This window comes from Silurus meridionalis, chromosome 2 (assembly GCF_014805685.1).
Source record: "Silurus meridionalis isolate SWU-2019-XX chromosome 2, ASM1480568v1, whole genome shotgun sequence".
NCBI lineage: Eukaryota > Metazoa > Chordata > Actinopteri > Siluriformes > Siluridae > Silurus > Silurus meridionalis.
In genome coordinates, this window is record NC_060885.1 from 27,079,612 (window position 1) to 27,102,380 (window position 22,769).

The 22,769-nt window shown below is 41.3% G+C and overlaps 1 protein-coding gene across 7 annotated transcripts; it reads right to left on the bottom strand.

The window, feature by feature from the left end:
* Positions 1–754: 754 nt before the first annotated feature.
* Positions 755–22,057, bottom strand: hif1aa (hypoxia inducible factor 1 subunit alpha a). Of its 7 annotated transcripts, XM_046837824.1 has the most exons (17): positions 21,630–22,056; positions 19,241–19,409; positions 19,062–19,165; positions 16,495–16,561; positions 15,349–15,539; positions 15,043–15,188; positions 14,673–14,757; positions 13,751–13,854; positions 13,470–13,666; positions 10,531–10,637; positions 10,241–10,388; positions 9,942–10,141; positions 8,907–9,064; positions 8,663–8,814; positions 8,477–8,564; positions 5,910–6,030; positions 4,749–5,706 (listed from the first exon to the last, which is right to left on the bottom strand). In XM_046837824.1, exons 6-17 carry the CDS (start codon positions 15,184–15,186, stop codon positions 5,642–5,644), a joined length of 1,569 nt encoding a protein of 522 aa, XP_046693780.1. In that variant the 5' UTR covers positions 15,187–15,188; positions 15,349–15,539; positions 16,495–16,561; positions 19,062–19,165; positions 19,241–19,409; positions 21,630–22,056; the 3' UTR covers positions 4,749–5,641. The 7 variants fall into 7 exon arrangements, with proteins under 7 accessions (XP_046693750.1, XP_046693780.1, XP_046693768.1 ...); XM_046837812.1 differs by lacking the exon at positions 16,495–16,561 and having other exon boundaries at positions 19,241–19,350; positions 21,630–22,057; XM_046837802.1 differs by lacking the exon at positions 16,495–16,561 and having other exon boundaries at positions 21,630–22,057.
* Positions 22,058–22,769: the final 712 nt, after the last annotated feature.

Here is a 22,769-nt window from a genome sequence, read left to right on the forward strand (position 1 = left end):
TTTGGTTCCGCTTAAGATTTCTTCCTCAAACCATCTCGGAGCAGTGTTATCTTTTCGCCACAGTCGGCACTGGCTCGCCACCTCTACATCGCTGTAATGCTGCTGAGATTATTATTCAATTATTAAAAGTTCTCTACAAATAAACCTGAATTGTAATCGAATTCAATCATTACATCCAAAACAGTTTTACTACTATATGTATTGGATTGTCTGTAGTGTACGCGACACACGTCGGAGTAAAGAACTCGTGTACGTGTTGAGATGTTTGCACACGTCTCAATAATGATGCGGTATGTGTGTGTGGATTATGGATACATGAGCGCCGGTCCATCCACAGCGACCTTTTATTCAGTTTGTAAACACAGAGAAAGACAGTTTCCTGACATAACACACAAACACATCCGAATTCACACGTCAATCGAGTGAGCAGCCGTGGAACGCCACGGTGCGACAGGAATTCCACAGGCAGTGAAGGACAATTAAGACGTGACAAATGTGTGCGTAATCGTACAACATGGATTACGAATATTTACATTAATACACTGACATATAATAATAAATACATTGTGTGCGTGTAGCTATATATAAACACATACATAAATAAATAATCTTAGCATAAAATTATGTTCAGCCAACCTATTTTTTTTATTTTTAAAATATGTCTATGCATTTTATATATATATATATATATATATATATATATATATATATATATATATATATATATATATATATAATTAAATATTTAAATTTCTAATCACAGATATACCGTTAGACAGCACAGTTCGTACAGACACGTTTACTTTGACAACAAGAAAAAAAGTTTTTGATTACATTAAGTATAAAAATTATATTGCGTGAGCTGCTGGTAATTTGTTTGCTGTATCTACAGTTGTGCGTTTAAAGCGGCGTGGCATTCAAACACCAAATACATTAAATATGCATTCAAAATAATCCACTGTAGTGGTGTGTGCTGATGAAACCTAAAGATGCCAAATAAAGCAAAGAAGAAAAACAGACTTTTGAAATACTCGAACGTGTTGCAGAAGCAGCAAATCGGGGAAATAAATAAATAATGCATTTAATGTTTCAGTTGTTAAATGTGGTAAAACGTTTAAAACTTGGAAAAGAAAATGTTCCCTTTTTATTATTTTTTTAACCACACAGGATGCTATTCACACATCGCTATAGCTCAAATCCGGATTAGGATTAGTTTATTTTGAGTTCCGGATTAGGATCAAATTGCTGTTAGAGGCAGAGTTATTGTTAGAATTAGAGGTGGGTTTGAATTGCTGTTAAAGGTGGGGTTACTGTTCGAATTAGAGGTGGGGTTTGAGTTGCAGTTAGAGGCAGGGCTATTTTTATATTTAAAGGCAGGGTTTGAGTTGCTGTTAAAGGCGGAGTATTAGGATTAGAGGCGGGGTTTGACATGCTGTTAGAGTTGGGGTTATTATTAGGATTAGAGGTGGGTTTAAATTGCTGTTAAAGGCAGGGTTATTGTTAGAATTAGAGGCAGGATTATTGTTAGGATTAGAGGTGGGTTTGAGTTGCTGTTAGAGGCAGAGTTATTGTTAGGATTAGAAGAAGAGTTTGACATGCTGTTAGAAAGAGTTATTGTTAGAATTAGAGGTGGGTTTGAATTACTGTTAAAGGCGGGGTTACTGTTAGGATTAGAGGCGGGGTTTTAGTTGCTGTTAAAGGCAGAGTACTAGGATTAGAGTTGGGGTTATTATTAGGATTAGATGTGGGTTTAAATTGCTGCTAAAGGCAGAGTTATTGTTAGGATTAGAGGTGGGGTTATTGTTAGGATTAGAGGTGGGTTTGAGTTGCTGTTAGAGGCGGAGTATTAGGATTAGAGGCGGGGTTTGACATGCTGTTAGAGGCGGGGTTATTATTATGATTAGAGGAGGTTTGACATGCTGTTAGAGGCAGGGTTATTGTTAGGATTAGAGGAGGGTTTGACATGCTGTTAGAGGCAGGGTTATTATTATGATTAGAGGAGGGTTTGAGATGCTGTTAGAGGCAGGGTTATTGTTAGGATTAGAGGAGGGTTTGACATGCTGTTAGAGGCGGGGTTCTTAGGATTAGAGGAGGGTTTGACATGCTGTTAAATGCAGGGTTATTGTTAGGATTAAAAGCAGGATTTGACATGCCTTTGTTATTGTTAGGATTAGAGGTGGGTTTGAGTTGCTGTTAGAAGCAGAGTTATTGTTAGGATTGGAGGCAGGGTTTCAGTTGCTGTTAGAGGCAGAGTTATTGTTAGGATTAGAGGAAGAGTTTAACATGCTGTTAGAGGCAGGGTTATTGTTAGGAGTAGAGGAAGGGTTTGACATGCTGTTAGATCTTGGGGTTATAGTAAGGATTAGAAGTGGGATTTGACATGCCTTTGTTATTGTTAGGATTAGAGGTGGGTTCGAGTTGCTGTTAGAGGCAGAGTTATTGTTAGGATTGGAGGCAGGGTTTGACATGCTGTTAGAGGCAGAGTTATTGTTAGAATTAGAGGTGGGTTTGAGTTGCTGTTAAAGGCGGGGTTACTGTTCAGATTAAAGGCGGGTTGGACATGTTGTTAGAGGTGGGGTTATTGTTAGGATAAGTGGTGGGTTTGAGTTGCTGTTAAAGGCGGGGTTACTGTTCAGATTAAAGGCGGGTTGGACATGTTAGAGGTGGGGTTATTGTTAGGATAAGTGGTGGGTTTGAGTTGCTGTTAAAGCGGGGTTGCTGTTAGGATTAGAGGCGGGGTTTGACATGCTGTTAGAGGCGGGGTTATTATTATGATTAGAGGAGGGTTTGACATGCTGTTAGAGGCAGGGTTATTGTTAGGATTAGAGGAGGGTTTGACATGCTGTTAGAGGCAGGGTTATTATTATGATTAGAGGAGGGTTTGAGATGCTGTTAGAGGCAGGGTTATTGTTAGGATTAGAGGAGGGTTTGACATGCTGTTAGAGGCGGGGTTCTTAGGATTAGAGGAGGGTTTGACATGCTGTTAAATGCAGGGTTATTGTTAGGATTAAAAGCAGGATTTGACATGCCTTTGTTATTGTTAGGATTAGAGGTGGGTTTGAGTTGCTGTTAGAAGCAGAGTTATTGTTAGGATTGGAGGCAGGGTTTCAGTTGCTGTTAGAGGCAGAGTTATTGTTAGGATTAGAGGAAGAGTTTAACATGCTGTTAGAGGCAGGGTTATTGTTAGGAGTAGAGGAAGGGTTTGACATGCTGTTAGATGCGGGGTTATAGTAAGGATTAGAAGTGGGATTTGACATGCCTTTGTTATTGTTAGGATTAGAGGTGGGTTCGAGTTGCTGTTAGAGGCAGAGTTATTGTTAGGATTGGAGGCAGGGTTTGACATGCTGTTAGAGGCAGAGTTATTGTTAGAATTAGAGGTGGGTTTGAGTTGCTGTTAAAGGCGGGGTTACTGTTCAGATTAAAGCGGGTTGGACATGTTGTTAGAGGTGGGGTTATTGTTAGGATAAGTGGTGGGTTTGAGTTGCTGTTAAAGGCGGGGTTACTGTTCAGATTAAAGGCGGGTTGGACATGTTAGAGGTGGGGTTATTGTTAGGATAAGTGGTGGGTTTGAGTTGCTGTTAAAGCGGGGTTGCTGTTAGGATTAGAGGTGGGGTTGGACATGCTGTTAGAGGTGGGGTTATTGTTAGGATAAGTGGTGGGTTTGAGTTGCTGTTAAAGGCGGGGTTACTGTTCAGATTAAAGGCTGGTTGGACATGTTAGAGGTGGGGTTATTGTTAGGATAAGTGGTGGGTTTGAGTTGCTGTTAGGATTAGAGGTGGGGTTGGACATGCTGTTAGAGGTGGGGTTATTGTTAGGATAAGTGGTGGGTTTAAATTGCTGTTAAAGAATTATAGGCGGGGTTTGACATACTGATAGAGGTCAGTTAGGATAAGTGGTGGGTTTGAGTTGCTGTAAGAGGTGGGATTTTGTTAGGATTAAAGAGTTGCTGTTAGAGGCAGGGCTATTATGATTAAAGGCAGGGTTATTTTTATGAATAGAGGTGGGTTTGAGTTGCTGTTAGAGGCAAGGTTATTTTTATATTTAGAGGAGAGTTTGAGCTGCAGTTAGAGGGAGAGCTATTTTTATATATTTAGAGGCAGTATTTGAGTTACAGTTAGAGGCAGGGCTATTTTAATATTTAAAGGCAGGGTTTGAGTTGCAGTTAAAGGCAGGGTTATCTTTAGGATTGGAGGCAGGGTTATTTGTAGGATTAGAGGTGGGTTTGAATTGCTGTTAGATGTGAGATTATTAGGATTAGAGTCAGGGTTGAGTTGCTGTTAGAGATGGGGCTATTGTGAGAATTAGTGGTGAGAAGTATAAGAGGTAGAAATGAGGTATACTTTTTTTGAGTCCAAAAACTTTATGGTACATGTGACGAACACATGGCTCACAACCGCACTTCATTCAACTGATGTCCTACAGCTCAACATTTTTACAGTGTTCAGGATTCACAGCAGATCTGTAGCACAGTCATCTGAAGGTATTTACCATGAACTGCTATATGTAAGTGCACTATTATTTGCGGATTTCCTACAATCTGAAAACGCAGGGTATTGTCAGCGGCCTGTGAGCTGTGCTTGCTTTGAAAACGATTCAGAAATACATGACGTGCTGGCAGTAGATGTAATCAGTAAACAACATTAGCACGATATACCAAATAAAACCACATTCTCATAAGTACAATTAAACAAGTAAGCAAGCTATGCCCTTGTGCATTTCCGGTGAAGGTCAGACAGCAAGCGGAGCGCTGATGACTCATTTGATGTTTAATCATTTAAGGCACAAACTACCACACAGTCTTATTATATTAGCAAACATTGCAATGGAATAAAGTTAATAATGGGGAAAAATGACACTATAGATGACAAATGATGATCTACTGCTTTTTTTTTTTTACAATTCATTGTGTTTATATTGCACCAATAAGATTTGTTGTTAAAAAAATAAATATTGGACTTTATCAGTGTTAGTGGCGTCTCATGAAGCCTGTGGCGGATACGTCTCATGTCGTGGCTCCAGTGTAACATCTCAGACCTAGTTAGAGGTCATGGTTAGAGGCGGAGTTAAAGACTGAGGTAGGTTTAGAGGCGGCGTTAGAGGCAGATTTAATGTTGGTGTGAAACAGACATAAAAATCATACCACATCTGATTTGTTCGCTTGCAAATTTTTGGGATTTTCTAAAAATTTTAATACTTGAAAATAACTGTATCTATCAGAAAATGAACCGTGATTGTGTCCATGTATGTGACTGGATGTTGAAATAGTTAAAAAAGAAGTCAATAAAATATAAATATTTAAATAAATAGTATAGTAGGGAAGTGGTAGCTCAGTGGTTAGTTAGACTTCTGATTAGAAGGCCATGATTTAAATTCCCAGCACCACCAAGCTGTCACTGCTGGGCCCTTGAGCAAGGCCCCTAACAGCTCATGTGTATAAATGAGATAACTAAGTCGCTCCAAATGAGGGTTTACACCAAATGCCATAAATGTAAAATAATTCAAATATACTAAATTTAAATATCCAAATAAAATTAGACAAAGTATCTAGAATGATGAAAGATGTTAAATATTAAAAGGTTCAGCCCCCCGTACACACACAGCAGGATTTTCCTTACAGTTGTAGGTGCGTTAACGTCACATCTTAGCGAGCGATGTGTGGGAGGGGCTTAATGATGGCTCCTCCTGCCATTAACTGGTTTAACACGTCTGTGAGACAAAAGTAAAAGCGTGAATGCAGGTGTGTGTTCGGGTCCAAGTGCAGCACTGTTTTATTATTTATACTGTATTATTTTATTATTCATTAGATTTAAAATATTTGTGTGTGTGAGAGAAACACTGAATAAGTCAACAGGAACACATTTATTATGTTCTGATCAGTTTGTTTATCAGCATACAAAATCAGAACTCACCTGAGGGCAGTAGCAGTATAGTCAGAGTCTCTGGCATGGTGGCCGGTGGACGAGTCTCCAAAACGGTTACCTTTGACCTCTTGACCTGAGGTGTGTGTGTTACCACCTGAAATATCGAACCCTGGGAAATAAAATCTCTGTTTTACTGTTAAGTTTAGTATTTTGTGTAAAACAGCTTTCACAATTTAGCAGTGTGTTTTTACATATGAATAGGGCTGCAACAACTAATCGATAAAATCGATAATGAAATTCATTGCCAACAAATGCGATTAGTTGGGCTGCTCAAGTTACGCATCAGCCAAGATAACACAGCCGCTTGTGAAAATGGCGGACAGTACAGGGTCAACCAACAGCAGGAAAAAGTCTTCCGGGGTATGGGGCATTTTATATTAAACGCAACAAAGAAAACTGTACCTTGAAGTTATGCAAAGCAGAGTTTGTGTGGGATAGAATACCACAGTGATGCACGAATACATAAAAAAGAAAGCACAATGGTGTCACGGATGAAGATAAATCTTCTGCATGCGAAGCAAAAACTGTATAATCCTCATCATGTGAAAATGGTACAGTTTAATGAAGTGCTATTTTGTAAACTGTTTGTAACTTCGGGACGTTCGGGATCTGTTCTGTCGTGACTCGTGAGCATCAGGTTGCTCAATCAGCTCGCTTGTGACAGTGATGGATAAAACAAAACAAAACCTTTCATACTCAAATGGTGTTTTTTTTTTTTTTTTACAGAAATAAAGAAACCTATAACGAGGGAATTTATTCAAATAAGAAATCCTCCATGCACTCCTCATCAAGCAGCCACTATAAGCTTTAAAATGTCAAAATAAAGATCATTAAACTTAATAAGTGTCTTTTGCATTTTTTAAGTACACTTTTATACCTACCGTAATTTCCGGACTATAAAATATTTTTATTTTTAACATAAATAAGCTGCACCTGTCTATAAGCTGAAGCTGTCTACACTGAAACTAATGAACTTTACACAGGCTTTAACGAAAGACACTAAATGCAATATGTTGCGCTTCTATTAGGAGCATAGCGGTATTTTGGGAAAAGCATGTGACTGCATTCTTCCGGTTTTACTGCGTGTGTGTGCGTGCGAGACTGAGGATTATGTCCTTATTATTTTCTGATGCTCATTTTAAGTTTCTTTGACTAACCCGTAACTCTGAGAAAAATAAAAAAAAGCAGGAGTTTTGGAAACCTGTCTGTGCTTATATGATTTGTGTTGCAACTAAAGTTTTAGTGAGCTCTCCCATGACCCAGACTCAACGCGTTACAACGGCTTGTATCTAAACAGTAGCCAACTGAGTAAGTCAATGTTCACTGTCTTCCTCCTTCCTTTCACAACTACAGTGGCACCTTGACCTACGAGTGCATTAATGTACAAGTTTTCCGAGGTACGAGCGGTTACTCGGTCGAACTTTTGCTTTGTTACGCGAGCAAAAAATTGAGGTACGAGCTCGAGACGCCGCTGCTAGATGGCGAAGCGAAGACAGAAAGCGAAGATTGTGACGAAAATTAATATAAGCAAAGAAGAAAAAGTAAAAATTTCAAAGTTTAGGGATACGTGGTGTACAGGAGTGATAGTAAAAAACGAGTTTTCCCTTCGCCCTCTTCCACACACACACACACACACACACACACACACACACCGGTGCTTTCGTTAGTCGTCTCATCTCCAAGGAAAATACACTAAATAAAACCTTATTATATTTTATATCATGTGAAGTGTGTTTTTTCGTTTCCGTTCGGAAATTTCATTGGTCTAATGTTATGTCGTTCAGTTTTTTGGCTTGAAGTTTGTAAAACCGGGAAAAACCCAGGAAAAATCCATAAATAAGCCACTTCGTTGTTTAAGACGCGGGGTTCAAAACGTGGGAAAAAAGGAGCGGCTTATAGTCCGAAAAATACGGTAAACTAGTACCTGAATTCGTTTATTTTTATATTTATATAAAGCAAACCATCTAATAAAACTATTATTTTTAGCCGATTAATCGTTAAAAAAAAAAAAAAATTTCACCAAATTAATCGATAAAAAAAAAAAAAAAAAAAATCGCTAGTTGCAGCCCTACATATGAATAAACTAAAGTTATAAAAATCCACGAGGTGGTATCAAACAAGTTTCGAGAGCTCGTTTGCGAGAAAGTAAAACCTTCTCAATAGTCCCTTTGCACAGCAATACACTGCTTCTAGTGTTTCTGCTACTTCTAGAATGTGTCCTGAAAGTCGTTTTTGAAGAGTGTCATGAGCCTTCTGTGATTTGCCCTGGATCTCTGCAATGGTGTCAAAACAGCGACCTTTGAATTAAACCTTCATCTTCAGTTGCACAGCTCCTAATGTACACAGTACAACGTATTCGGCTCAATGACTTATAAAGGTCGGTGCTCCCTGTGACTGGGTGTAGAATTGTGCTGCCATCTGCTGTCCAGTTGCAAAACTAGTCTAGAAACTTTTCGATGCCACCTCGTATTTAACTTGCAAAAAAATGTGTTTAACCTGATTAATACACACAGTTAGTGTGTGTACAAACTTTATGAGATATAACGCACACGCACCGGCCCTGTGGAATGAGGTAGAGAAGTAGTTTCTAATTTTCGTTTCTGGTTTGGCTGACTTAAAGACAAATGCCCATCCATCTGTTTTCTAGGATAGACAGAATGAGAGAGAAGAAGAGAGGAAGACACAAAGTTAATAAAATATTATTAATTTAAATACTGTTATTTAAACTCATTTGGTGTTACCTGTGTTGTGCATCACAAATATGTGTTGTGGGTTTTTTCTGGTCAGAATAAAGATTGTCTAGACTGTCTGCCTGTGTGTGCATGTGGAGCTGATAATCGTTATCCATGGAGATGTACGGCGCCAACATCTCCAACTCCAGATCCTCCACCGTCTGATATGTGAGATGAAAAGAGACAGCTGAAAGATCAATCACGAAAAGACAATGTGAGAATCAAATCACTGTAATCAGGTGTTCGTAATCACCTGTGTGGAACCGTGGGCGGATGATGGGAAGGGGAAGTCATCCAGCCGAGGCAGAGCGGCACGGGGTGGATCGGTAGGTGATGACAGAGGTGACAGGACGCTGGTGGACGGCAGCATGACGTCGTTGTAGAGAGGAGCATCTTCGAGTGCTGATGTTCCTGTAGACAACAGAACACTTACCGTAATTTTCGGACTATAAAGCGCACCCATATATAAGCCGAATTTTACAAATATTTTTATTTTGAACATAAATAAGCCGCACCTGTCTATAAACCTGTCTACACTGAAACTAATGAACTTTACTCAGGCTTTAATGAAAGACAGTGTATGTTACACGGTGTAATGGGTGAAATATGTTGTGGCTCCTTTGATAGCAGAGCAGCATTTTGGGAATAGCCTGCCGCCAAATTTTCTGGTATTACTGCATGTGTGTAAGACCGAGGAATATGTCCTTATTATTTTTTGATGCTTTTTGATGATTTTTTGAAGTTTCTTTGACTAACCTGTAATGCTGTTGCCAAGAAAATTAAAAAAGCACAAGTTTTGGAAACCTGTCTGTGCTTATATGATTTCTGTTGCAACTGGAGTTAGCGAGCTATCTCTTAACCTAGACACAACACATTACAACAGCTTGTATCTAAACAGTAGCCGACCAAGAAAGTCACTGTTCACTGTCTTCCTCCTTCCTTTCACAACTATTTCTCTCGAGAGTTTATCTTTTGGCATCGTTGTGCGTTTAAAAATGTCTATAGGTGAAGTTTTTCTCCCGATGCCCTGCAGCTCAGAACACAGGTGAGGTGTGTTTTTTCGTTTCCGTTCGGAAATTTCATTGGTCTTATGTTATGTTGCTCAGTTTTTTGGCTTGAAGTTTGTGAAACCGGGAAAAACCCAGGAGAAATCTATAAATTAGCCGATTCGTTGTTTAAGCCGCGAGTTTCAAAACGTGGGACGTAGCGGCTTATAGTCCGAAAAATACGGTACATGTTTTACTACCCTTTTATTCGGGTGGGTTATTGCTAACGGTAACGTGCTTACCAGTGTTATTGAAGTCCAGTGTGATGTCACTGACAGCCTGTAGATCTGTTTCTCCCTCTTCCTTCTCCTCTGTCTTCTCCTTTATCTCAGTCACTGCTTCCTGGCTCCCTGGCTCTCGATTTGTCCCGCCCCCGTCTTCCTTTTCCTGCTTCATTGCTGACTGATGGAGGGAAAGAATGAGCTCGGGTTCTTCAACGCCACTGCAAATGGACCCATGGAGACACGCAGCTGAAATACTGCATACACGCACACCTGCATTATGTTTTATACTACACACACCTCCACTACGGAGGACCTACCTGAGGACATAGTTGAGGCAGATCACACACTGTGGTTGGGAGTTTTTACTGTTGTAAATGATGGTGGCCTGAGTCTCCACCCACACAAAGCCTCCACCCTTCACCAGCATACGGTACTGACCTGTACACGCCTGACCTTTTACAAACACTACACACACACAGCTTTTTTATTTTAGAAATGAAACCGAAACACTTTTTTTTTTTTAAGAGATCTAGATTCAATACAATATCACAGTCAAATAGAGTGTAGAGAATGGGGTGTGTGTGTGTGTGTGAGAATCATTTCTTACAGTTGTGGTGTGTTTTGGTGAGACTGTCTGAATCCAGAGCGTGATAGAATTCATACACAGAACGTTGAAGGAGATCCTCAGGGTCATAACCCAACAACTCTGTTATCCTAGACACACACACACACACACACACACACACACACACACACACACACACACACACACAACTTTTAAACTTCAGCATCATTTTTTTTAGACATTACAATCAATTAAAATAAAAAAAAATCCATGACTCCCATCAGCACTTTGGTTTTATATACAGATATATGACAAAAGACACCTGTGTTGTAGAGAACACTTTACATGCTCAGCTGTCCATTTTGAAAATGCTCTTTGCCATCGCTTTGAAAATAACTTTGAAAGTACCCATTTTTTATGTGGAAAGTCTTTGTGTGGATTGAGATAATGGACATATTCAAATACACTATTTTTGGTCATGTGAAAGGAATGTGTCAACTTGAAACAAACAATACAGCAGACAATGTTGTACTGCAGCCATCGTAATAGATAAGGGGTTCCCAAACTTTTTTCTGTGAGGGCCACATAGTTTTTCCTCTTTAATGGGGGCCGGGTCGGTCTGTAACAGAAAATGGCATGGGACGGAGTGACTACCAGTATTATTGTGGAGATTTAATTATGATTTTATATTTATTATTTATTAGGCCTGCTTTATTATTGACAAATAAGCATTAATTTTTAAGAGATATCTTGACTATTAGAATAGCATTATTGCTATCCTAATGAATTTTTTTTCACATTCATTACTATTAAAAATCCAAACATTAACTTACTTATGCATATAGTTCGTGGGTGAATCTAACAAATTATTAGGCTATGTTCATAACTACAGGTTGACTGACACTGGACACTGAATAAAACCCAAACACTTAATCTTTTGTAATGACAGCTGACCGCAAGGCAAAAAACTATCAGTATGGATTTTTGCCGATAGCAGATATTTTGAGATTGGTGACTCGACCTCTATTAATAAATAAGGGACTATGCCAACCTTTATAATCAAATACTGATACGAGTAAAACATATATTTGAAATTAAACGATCAAAATATGTCTCAAAATATGAGCTATTGTTCAGAAGAACGTTCCATATGTGGCATCATGTATTTGGCCCGCGGGCCGTAGTTTGGGGACCCTGTAACAGATGAATGAGACAGAACATTCACTCTCAACAGCATCGATGTAAAGAGAATGAAAGTAAATAAACTGGAACGAAATGATGCAGATCGAAGCTTCTGCTCATCCGTATACTGTTTATTGAATAAGCAATATCAGGATTTTCAAGGCTTTTCCAGATGAATGTAAGCAGAGCCTGAGATTCAGTGAGCTGAACCACTTTTGCAAATGGTATTCTTGCTGTCAGGACCTTCCGGGCACACAGCAGGCACTTCCGGTTTTGCGGCGCACACTTCCGTTTCCGAGGCGCTCGCCTTCTGGGTCGGCGGCCATCTTGCCGCACCTCCCTGTATTTAAGGACACCCAAGACTTTATCTCAGGGCTATATTATTTTACCGGCTTCCAAATCTCTGAGAAATTTCTTGCCACTCTGTCTGCTCTGGATTCCCGTTTCTGATCCTGACCCCTGTTCATGACCCCTGTTCCTGACCCCTGTTCTGCTCTGCTTCTGGTTTGAACTTTGGACTGTTTTTGGATTTGGTTTTCTCGCACTGTTCTGCTTGCCAGCTTTTGATTTTTTTGGACTGGTTTTTGTTTTTGTCTTCCCTGCATCACCCTGTTTGCCTTTTTGGCCTGTGCTTTTGCCTTGCCCCATTGCTCAGTTTTTTGTCTTTATTAAAGCCTGTTTTCTCCTTAACCCTGTCATATCCTGCATTTGGGTCCTCACTCAACCAGTCACCCGCACTCCCTGACAGAATAATCTAGCCTTGCACCGTGTCCCGCCGTGTTCTCTGACAGAATAATCTGGCCGAAAGATGGACTCAGCAGATGTATTGAAGTGTTGGGCGTCGCTCCGCCCCAGACCTCCGCCCCGGGCGTCGCTCCGCCCCAGACCTCCGCCCCGGGCGTCGCTCCGCCAGACCTCCGCCCGGGCGTCGCTCCGCCCAGACCTCCGCCCGGGCGTCGCTCCGCCCAGGCGTCGCTCCGCCAGACCTCCGCCCGGGCGTCGCTCCGCCCAGACCTCCGCCCCAGACCTCCGCCCCAGACCTCCGCCCGGGCGTCGCTCCGCCCAGGCGTCGCTCCGCCCAGGCGTCGCTCCGCCCAGACCTCCGCCGCGGGCGTCGCTCCCCCTCATCACATTGGCAGAAAATGCTTGGGGCAGTTACCTGTAGGTCAAGTCCCTGTGTCCGCTGTTTTCTTTCAACTTTCCTTGTGCTGCAGGATTTTTGTGCCTGTCCAGTATTTCCTTCCACCCACCCAGGGCAAGTTGTGAGGCCTTGCCTCTTCTGTCTGCCGCCTTTTACTCTCCTGAGACATCGGACAAAACGGGGTCGTCTGTAGACAGTTATGGAGGGGGGTACCTGTCAGGATCTTCCAGGCACACTTCCAATTTTGTGGTGTGCACTTTCGGTTCCGAGGCACTCGCTTCTTGGTCGGTGGCCATCTTGCGGTTGTTCCCGTGCTGGTATTTAAGGACACCCAAGACTTTATCTTGGGGCTAGATTATCTCACCGGCTTCCAAAGTCCCTGAAAAATTTCTTGCCACTCTGTCTGCTCTGGATTCCTGTTCCTGATCCCCTCAACTCAACCAGTCACCAGCACTCCCTGACAGAATAATCTGGCCCCACCCCCCTGCTTTTTTGACACATGCAGCATGATTTGTGCTGTGCAAATAGAAGCAGAGACTTAAAAAAAAATAATCTAATAAAAAAAAAAAACATTTAAAAAATCGTGTTATTAAATTATTTTAGTGTCGCATCATATATAAAGTAATAAACACCAGGACAGTGCTGTGTCTTTCCTCACCGCTCGTCACAGTAGGAGAAGCGCATGTCAAGCGTGTGCTTGCTCAGGAACGTTCTGGAGTCTAGAAGAACCTCAATGTTGGCCGGATGTGGAATCGGCTCACAGATCAGCACCAGGTATGAGACGGGCACATTGCTCTCTTCACACTCACTGTTCCGTGTGCACTCAACACGAACGTGACCAGAACAGTGGAGAACCTGAAGCACAGGGGTAAAGAGTCACAAACACGTTTATGTCAATGTGTGTGTGTGTGTGTGTGTGTGTGTGTGTGTGCTCTTTACCTTCCATGTAGCAGATCTGAGGTTGACAGTGCGCCCCCTACTGGTCAGAGTGCACTTCATCCGCAATAGAAAACTCTGCTCATCTTTTGTTTTCTTACAGGAGCCTGGAAAGAGAATTAGTTCAGAACACATTCACAAATATTAGGGATTTTTCTTGGTGTTGTTCACTGAACTGTGCCAAGCCAGCATGGTTAACCACACAAACTGCCAGTGGAAAGAAGTTGTTTTGATGACCTGCTGTTTTTTTTTGTTTTTTTACAAAGCAGAATGGATTTCCTGATGTTAGCTGTTAGAAAAAGCTCTTTAGCAGGGTCTGAGTGTTTACTGATGATTGCTCTTCTTTTTGTCCTGATGTGATAAAGGAATGCAGATGATTATTGTTCTCAGCATCCAGATAGTGCTTCACAGATTCCTCTTCTCTTTACCGGAGAGAAGCATGTTATCTATAGGGGCTATATTGAGTTGCACCATCATAGCCTGGGGTAGATGGAAGTTTGCTAACTGATGTAAGAAATACATCCTTTGCTGAGCATTCTTGTTGATGGATCAGCTTTGCATCTCCCATGTGAAGTCAGTTCCGAGAAACCAGAGCAAAGTGACAGTGCTCAGGGATGAGTTATTAAAGATGAGTGGAGGAGGGGATGTGAATCTTCCCTCTCTATGGATTTTACAGGTTGAGTTCGAGCTTGTTCAAGCTACACCGGGAGGATAGTTTGATACATAGGGAGGATTGCTGAACCTCCTGGTGGTACTTTGGCTCATCACTGTTGCTAATGAGACACAGTCACAGATACATTACTGTGTGGCGTGAACATAAGAGGGATGATAAAATGTTTACAGAACATTAACTTATTAATTTTTTTATGTGTGTGTGTGTGTGTGTGTGCGCCAGAGATAGAAAGAGAAAGAAAGAGAGAGAGACCTGTTTTGTTAAGCAGCATTTCTCTGATCTCTTCATGGTCACATGGGTGTGTGAAATCATACACACTCTGTCCTGACAGATCGATCTATCAAATACACACCACAAAGAGAGAGAGAGAGAGAGAGAGAGAGAGCATACAATAATTATATTATTTATATAATTATAACAAAATGTTTAAACAAAATGTTTTCTATCATACATAAAATCTAATTCTATAGAGTTTGTATTAGTAAATTTACCTGTGAAATGACACAATTATATTATTATATTACTGTTACTGTATTATTATATATATATGTGTGTGTGTGTGTGTGTGTGTGTGTGTGTGTGTGTGTGTGTGTGTGTGTGTGTGTGTGTGTGTGCGTGTTACCTGAGAAATCCCCAGACACTTGCTGACGGTTTCTGATGTGTAAACGACATCTCCGTCCTGAGAGAGGATCATGAGAAAACCATCAAGGGCCTTTAGACAAAAAGCGGTCCACTGACTGTCCAAATCGGACAGCTCGCCCATCATCACTGCAGAATGAGAAAAATTCACGGCGTGGAGATTCAGAAGAATTATTTACATTTGCATATAGAATTGACATACTTGCAACAACTGACAATAACAATATACTAAATTTTTATAATCTATAATCAGTCATTTTGCAGACAGACAGACAGACAGACAGGTGACCTGTGTTGAGAGCCGAGCGCAGATGCAGGTAACTCAGTGTCAGGCGGATGACCGAGGCTTTATCCAGGCTCTCTGTGATGCTGTGATGGAGAGGAAGCTGATTGGCCAGCTGATTAAACACCTCCGTCTCCTTCTCCCGCCTACAGCGTGCCGCATCGCGACACCTCGCCTTCCTCCTCTCACAGCTCTGTCTGCACAACACACACACACACACACACACACACACACACACACACACACACACACACACACACACACACACACACACACACACAGGCTAGGAAAATGTAATTTGCAGGAAGTGGAGACAGAGCACGTGTGTGTTCGACACCATTATCAAAAGCAATCCAGTCAGCATCGTCATCCACAGTGTGGGTCAAAACACAAGCACATCTAAGATCATCTAAAACTGTTCACACACCATATAGCACCCAATCAACGCAACACAGGTGCAAGAGCACGCAACGGGAGGGAAAGTGAGGTGCGAGGAAAACGATAACGAACAGAAGAAGAAAACTAAAGCATGGCCTCGTCACCATGGAGACCGCGACACAAGGTCGGAAGGGTGAGACCATGGGCGCATCTCAATCAGCTCCCAAGGGGGTGACTCGGTATCTGATGTACAGGAGTTTGGGCACTGCTAAGGCACTTCACAGCGGGACACTGAGGACAACATGACTAACTTAACTTCCTCATTAGTCGCTCGGAAAACACAAACATAGAAATTAAATTTGTAAATTTTTACGGAACATCAAATAAAGTTCAAAACCGTTTGAGAGCTACAACATCAACAACCGTCTAGTCGTATCTGTAGAAAGCATTGGCGGAGACACTTCGTTGGGAAAATAGTACGCTTTGGTGCTTCTGTTTTTCTTAGAGAGCAAATTTTCCAGCAAACTGGATGGGTGTTATTAATATGGACGACTCCGAACAAGGGCGTGGATTGAGATGCAAAGACGCGTTGACTGAGTGACAGTCTACAAAGTTTGAGAACGTTTGCTATCCATGGCCGTGACACGTCAGATGGTAAATCTCATCATGGTAACCATGGTGACAGGGGGATTAAAGGATATCACATGATTCGCCTACCCGGCACATACCCATATCCACAGAACGTGACACATTTCAGAAGAGATTGTTTATCACCTGTGTGTCTGCTTTCTCTTTGCTCTGCATTTTTCTTCATGATTTCAATCGGACACCTGAGAAAGAGCTGCAACAGTGAGAAACAAACATCCATCAAGGAGTCAGTTTTCTCCTGAGAATTCCTGGGAATGTCACAAAAAGTGACACCAATCATGAGGAAAAAATACTCATGCAACCGAATGCCAGATCATCTCATCTCTCTCTCTTTCTTTCTCTGGTATTGACTGTGACCCTGAGCGAGACATTTTTTTCTTTCTCCCTCTCTATTTCTCATCTCCATTTCCCTTACTGTATACACACACACACACACACACACACACACACACACACACACACACACACACACACACACACACACACACTTCTTTCTTTCTTCCCTGCCTTTATCCTATCAACTTGTTTTTTCCTTCCTCTGCCTCCTGTCCTTCAAAATATCTTCCCCCTTTTCCTATTTTCTCCATTATATTGATTCTGACCCAGAGCGAGTAAGACGATATTCTTCTTCTGTTTGAACTGTTCTCGGTTTCCCTTTCTTCACGTTTCCTTTCTTAGGTAAATGTCATCACACACACAATTCACATTATTTTGCTCCTGACCTTTAGTCCTTTTTGTCCTGTAACCACATATATTTTTCTCTTTGTGAATTGAAAAATGTGAACTGTTGATAGATCCCCCCCCCTTTAATCTATCCCCTACTCTCACTCATGTTTACATCCATTTTCTTTCTATACCCTTCTCTCTCTCCTCTATTTGATTGTGAGCCGGCATTCTCTCTCTCTCTCCCCTGATTGTGACCTTGAGCAACTCCCTCATTCTCTCACTCTCCGAATTCAATCGAAACGCTGGAGCACGACGTCATGACCAAAAGCCTCCTAGAAACATAATTTCACGGCCTCGTGTTATTTTCACCAATGGTTTCCAGTAAGGATGTTAAAAGGGCAACACTAAACGAGACGCGCTTCATGAGGCAGAGTTTCTTTCTGTATGGGCCGGGGTGAAGGTGTATTGATTGTAAATGGCGACGGTGTCGCTCAGAATACCAAAGAACCCTAATGGATTATGGAACCAAATATAGGTATACCATTTACCTCCTGCTCAGCTCCTAATACAGCTTTATAGCACTTTTGGCTTCATTCCATCAGTCTACAAATGTGGCATTACAGTGAACTGCACAGATCACATTAAAACATGGCTGGAACAGTGTCGGCGCGAACGCAATTACGCCTGGCTTTTGTTCCATCGGGATGCAAAATAGTGTGGTTTCAAGCTCTTTTTATTATTTTTTTGTGTGAGGTGTATATCAGTAGAATGAGCTCAGTACTGCAGACTGTGATGTTTGCGAGTGACGGCTCAGGATTACTGAATCACTGACAAACTGCATTTTACTGCAGCACCCTGAACAAAAAGAATTCGATTTATTATTATTATCATCTCATTTCCAGGCTGATTTAACACTGATTCTGTTAAAAAATAAATAATAAAGTTAAACACAGTCACCTATTTGGTTAAAAGTAGCAAACAATAAACAAAAGAAATAAACAAATAAATAAATCTAGATTTGTTTATGTAATAATGCACATGTAATGCAAAAGACTAACAGACAAAACGGCTGGGTTTTTATTCTCCGAATGATGTAACTTGTTTGTTTGCTCCCAGAAACAGCTACAAAGCTACGTTGCAAAGAAAACTAATCTGGGAAAAGTGAAGTATTTAGTGAATACTGGACAGAGCTACAGTGCATGCCGAGCTAAATAATATCATTTCAAAACACAACCTAGCAATTCGGAGAAGCACCAATCACTTCTTCCATTCTCCCTATTAACCCCACCCCCTCTTTCGCTCTCTCGCTCTCGCAACTGTTTCGACCGTCTCATCCCCCACGCTCCCCCGCCCCTCTCTCGCTCAGATCTATTCTGTTTGTCACTCGTCCCCCGGAGCGACTTCAGAATGTGATTACGACTTTATTGCTTTTCTGCCTCGGCTGCCTTCGAAACTCGCGGCCTCGAAAATCAAAAACAAACATCCAACCAATAAGAGTCTTCTAAACTATATTGAGTGTAAAAGCATGAGTTATTTAATCCCTACGTTTCTTTGAACGCCTGAGCTGGAACGCACGTCAAAATGCATCTAGTCTCAGCATTAAACGGCATGCATCTTTTACACTTTCCTGTCCACAAACTCCAGAATCTTACGCACGCAAAAAATTCTTAGCTCATGACGAATAAAAAGCTGGACTGCTGTGAGCTGGACTAAGAATTTTGAGGTCACATGGACACAGCTGAGATTTCTATCAGGTTTCCATAGCAGGATACGGTAACGGCCCATAATGTAGAACGAATTGAAGCAGATCCTTGTTGTATGATCGTATGTGCGACATAGCGTACTGATTAAAACGTCTTTGTGAGCGCACGTGCTTATAGACGCTTGCACACTGAAGTTTTGCATTAACTGGCAGTATGAGAGCTCCAGAACAGAAGATGGCACTGTTAGAGCAGGTTAGATGCAGGTGACACCTGAGACCCTACAGTGAGGAGTGAGAAATGGCTAAATTAGCATGCTAGTGAAACCTTATCTGGTGATACATGGAACAAAATGGATTGACCAATCACAGGTGTCGGGTTGGGGGGCAGGTCCGTTTGTGGAGCACAGATGAACGTCCCACGAAGCTGATCTGCGGAAAAAACATTGGATGGAGAACTATGAGTGATTTGGGGACTGCGAAGAAGGAGAAGTCTGAGGTAACAACCTTGTTAGTTGAACAGCAGGGGTGGTAGTGGTGGTGGGGGCTGTTAACCTTCTCCGATGTCTCTTCACACCCCTGGTACTGACAGCAGCACTGATACTGACTGCCTTTACCTTAGGAGACAGTGTGTAGAGGTGTCAGGTGATCGACAACAGAACCTCCCACATCGGCACTGAGACGGAGAACAATGAAGGATAGACTTTACTGACAGTCACACTCACACACACACACACACACACACACACACACACACACACACACCAGACTCATCCATCAATCTAATCTAGTTCCTCTTATTCATATTACAGATTCAAATTAATATAACTAATTAAATATTGTCAAGCATCGCATCACAGGCCTCACTCGGGGGGAGGGGTGGTGTTCTCTTCCTTCTCTGGCACATAGCAACTGCAGAACCTTAAAACTAAATGAGCTGATGGAGCCATAGAAGCTGGAACAAAACCAGGAAAACTAAGAGAGCCCTGAGAACTAGACGGAAAGAAGGAACCTAGAAGAACTAGAGAGAACTAAATATACCACATTGTATATGCGAAGGCAACCGCAAACCGGAGAACCAGGGGATATTTAGAGAACTGAAAGAATTAGGTGAAAGAAGGAAGCTACGGTGTCTGATTTAATTTTCTGTTCATCACATAGTGAATGATTGGTGATGCCGCCATTTCTTTGCTGTATTCACTGGTTGGTTGTTTGCATCAGTATACAGATCATTAACATAGTTTCCCCTCAGGATCAATAATGTTTCCACCCACCTATCAGTCAAGCTAGCTAGCGTTATATAACCTGTACACTGTATGCCAAAAGCATTGGGACACCCGACTTTTCCAGCCATATGTGGTTCTTCTCCAAACTGTTATCACAAATTTAAAGGCACACAATTATATAAGATGTTTTTGGCTGCAGCAGAATTACATTTTCCCCTTCACTTGATCTAGGAGACCCAAACCTGTCCAAGCATGACAATCTCCATGAAGATCTGCTTTACATGAGTTGAAATGGAAGATCTCCTGCTATAGAGTTCCAACCCTACGAATGTGAATGCTGACCGCAGCCCAGGCCTCCTCACCTCACCTACATCAGTACCTGACTTTACTAATGAATCCACAAGCACACTCCAAAATCTAGTGGAACATCTTCCCAGAAGAGTGGGGTTTATTATAACAGCAAAGAGATTAGGATGTTCAAGAAGAAGCACATACTAATCCTATGTTCACGTGTCCACATACTTTTGTCTATACAGTGTAGTGTAGAACCAAACACACAAGAGGATGAATATAGGTGGAGCAGAGTGGGAACGTGCCTAGATCCAAGTTAATGTTGCTGCCATTAACAAAACATTTTACAACATAACATTTTTTCTTTCTTTCTGGAAAAAGCAGAACATAGTGAGTGATCACAGGTCTATCATCAGAGAAGCTTTAACCTTTTAATCTGACAACAAAGTGCTACAATCTGAAATCTTGAAAGAATACAGAAATCTTAGCAAAACACAAATCAAGGTGTGTGTGTGTGTGTGTGTGTGTGTAGGAGATTATGACAGCGACAGAAGAGGAGGAGGAGGTGCTGGTGGTCTGGATTACATTAAGATCAGTGTTGAATTCTAATGAAATTTTATATATATATATATATATATATATATATATATATATATATATATATATATATATTTTATATATAAATGTTTGCTAAGGAAGTAAAACATGACCAATTTCCAGATTTGTGATGGTTTCATGTGATTCGGTCTGGTTGTATGCTTTACTCTGTGCTTCATTGTACCTTTACAAAAAAAAGCATGATTTATTTATAAGTGACATCTTTCCAACACAAAGTCACTGGGGATGATGTAGTAATGATGCTGATGATGATGATGATTGCTCATTGGTTAAACTATGAAAACACAGATGTTAGGGCTGATGGATGTTAAATGTGTTTAAATCCAGATAAATAGTAACAGACATCTTTACCTGAGACATGTTTAGCACGTATACTATAATTACACACACACACACACACACACACACACACACACACACACACACACACACACACTTGTTTTACAAATATATACCCAAAGGCTAATCTAAAACTGATGATATTGAGATATCTTTTAAAAACATGAACATTGATCGGCAGAACCTTAAATTGCGCCCCACTCTCTACATAAGCTCACTACACTACACATAGAAATACCGCTGCTTTGCGCCCTACCTAGTGCACTATTAATACAAGTCCCACATTATAGGGATTAGGCCTCGTGTTCTACTTACCTCAGAAAACGCGACACTTTCCAGTAAAAATGTTCAGTGGATGAGAAAGATTATAATTGTCAGTGCTGTAACACTGTAACTACAAGTGAAATATATATATTTTTTACCTTTTCTTTTCGGATGTGGCTCCTGAAGTCATTATGTAGAGTGATCACCGGCTAAAGCAGGTTAGGAAGCAAACTCGGTGGTCCTTATTAAAAGATGACGGGGTTAAAAATGCGAGGAAAAATCAACATTAATAAAATAAAATAAAATTTACATAGCAATAATGAAAACCGAGTGAGAATCCGCGTCGTGTTGAAACGCTGAACTTTCAGACCAACAACCTGACGCTTGCACAGTCAACTAAACCCCGCGCGAGCGCGCGCTCCGTCTCTATCTATCTCTCTATGGAATCGCGGGAGCGCGCCCGTCGGTGTCGTCACGAGGCAGCGGTCAACGCACGAGCGCCGAATTTTTTTTACGATGGAAACTAGTCGAATATTATCATCATCATCATAATCATCATCATCATCATCGGGTCTCCACGCGTCCCTCACTGCAGCCTCCTGCCGCATGAAACCACTCCAGTGTAAAATAAATAAAATAAATAATTAAACAAAAATAGTCACCGGAGAGAACGATGAAGAAATTAATAGACACGCCTCCTTGGATGTTGACGCCACCTGCATCCTTAAGACACGCCCCCTTTCCTTAAAATAGCACAGTGGTATCACCGCGTTCGGATTCACCTCAACCCGCATATTCATGAATGATCCGGATTTTACAGACATTCAGTGCACGACAGTGCATTTCACCCCTACAGTGTGTGTGCTACCTGAATTATTCCATCTCTTAATACCATCATTATGACGTCACGGCTATAGAACCTATTAATATTATAAACACACTATAACAGAGCACTGCATCCCAGACAGGAATCTCATACAAGTGAGAATGAATGCCATAAAGCAAGAAATATAATGAACACAATTTAAAAAATTCTCTATTTACTCCAGTCACAGCTGCACCGCCCTTGAGGGATGTTCCCGGTCTGCAGTGGTCAGTATCTATCAAAAGTGGTCCAAGAAAGAAACAGTGGTGAACCTGCTACAGGGTCACAGGCAGTCAATTTAAATCCACATGAAAATATTGGAGCTTGTGCAGTTTGCTACAGATGCAGTTTGCATGCTCTGAGTGATCGGATGGTCACACTAAAGGACGTGAAAATCCAGACGTTATTGAACGCTTGCTAGATAGCCTCGGAG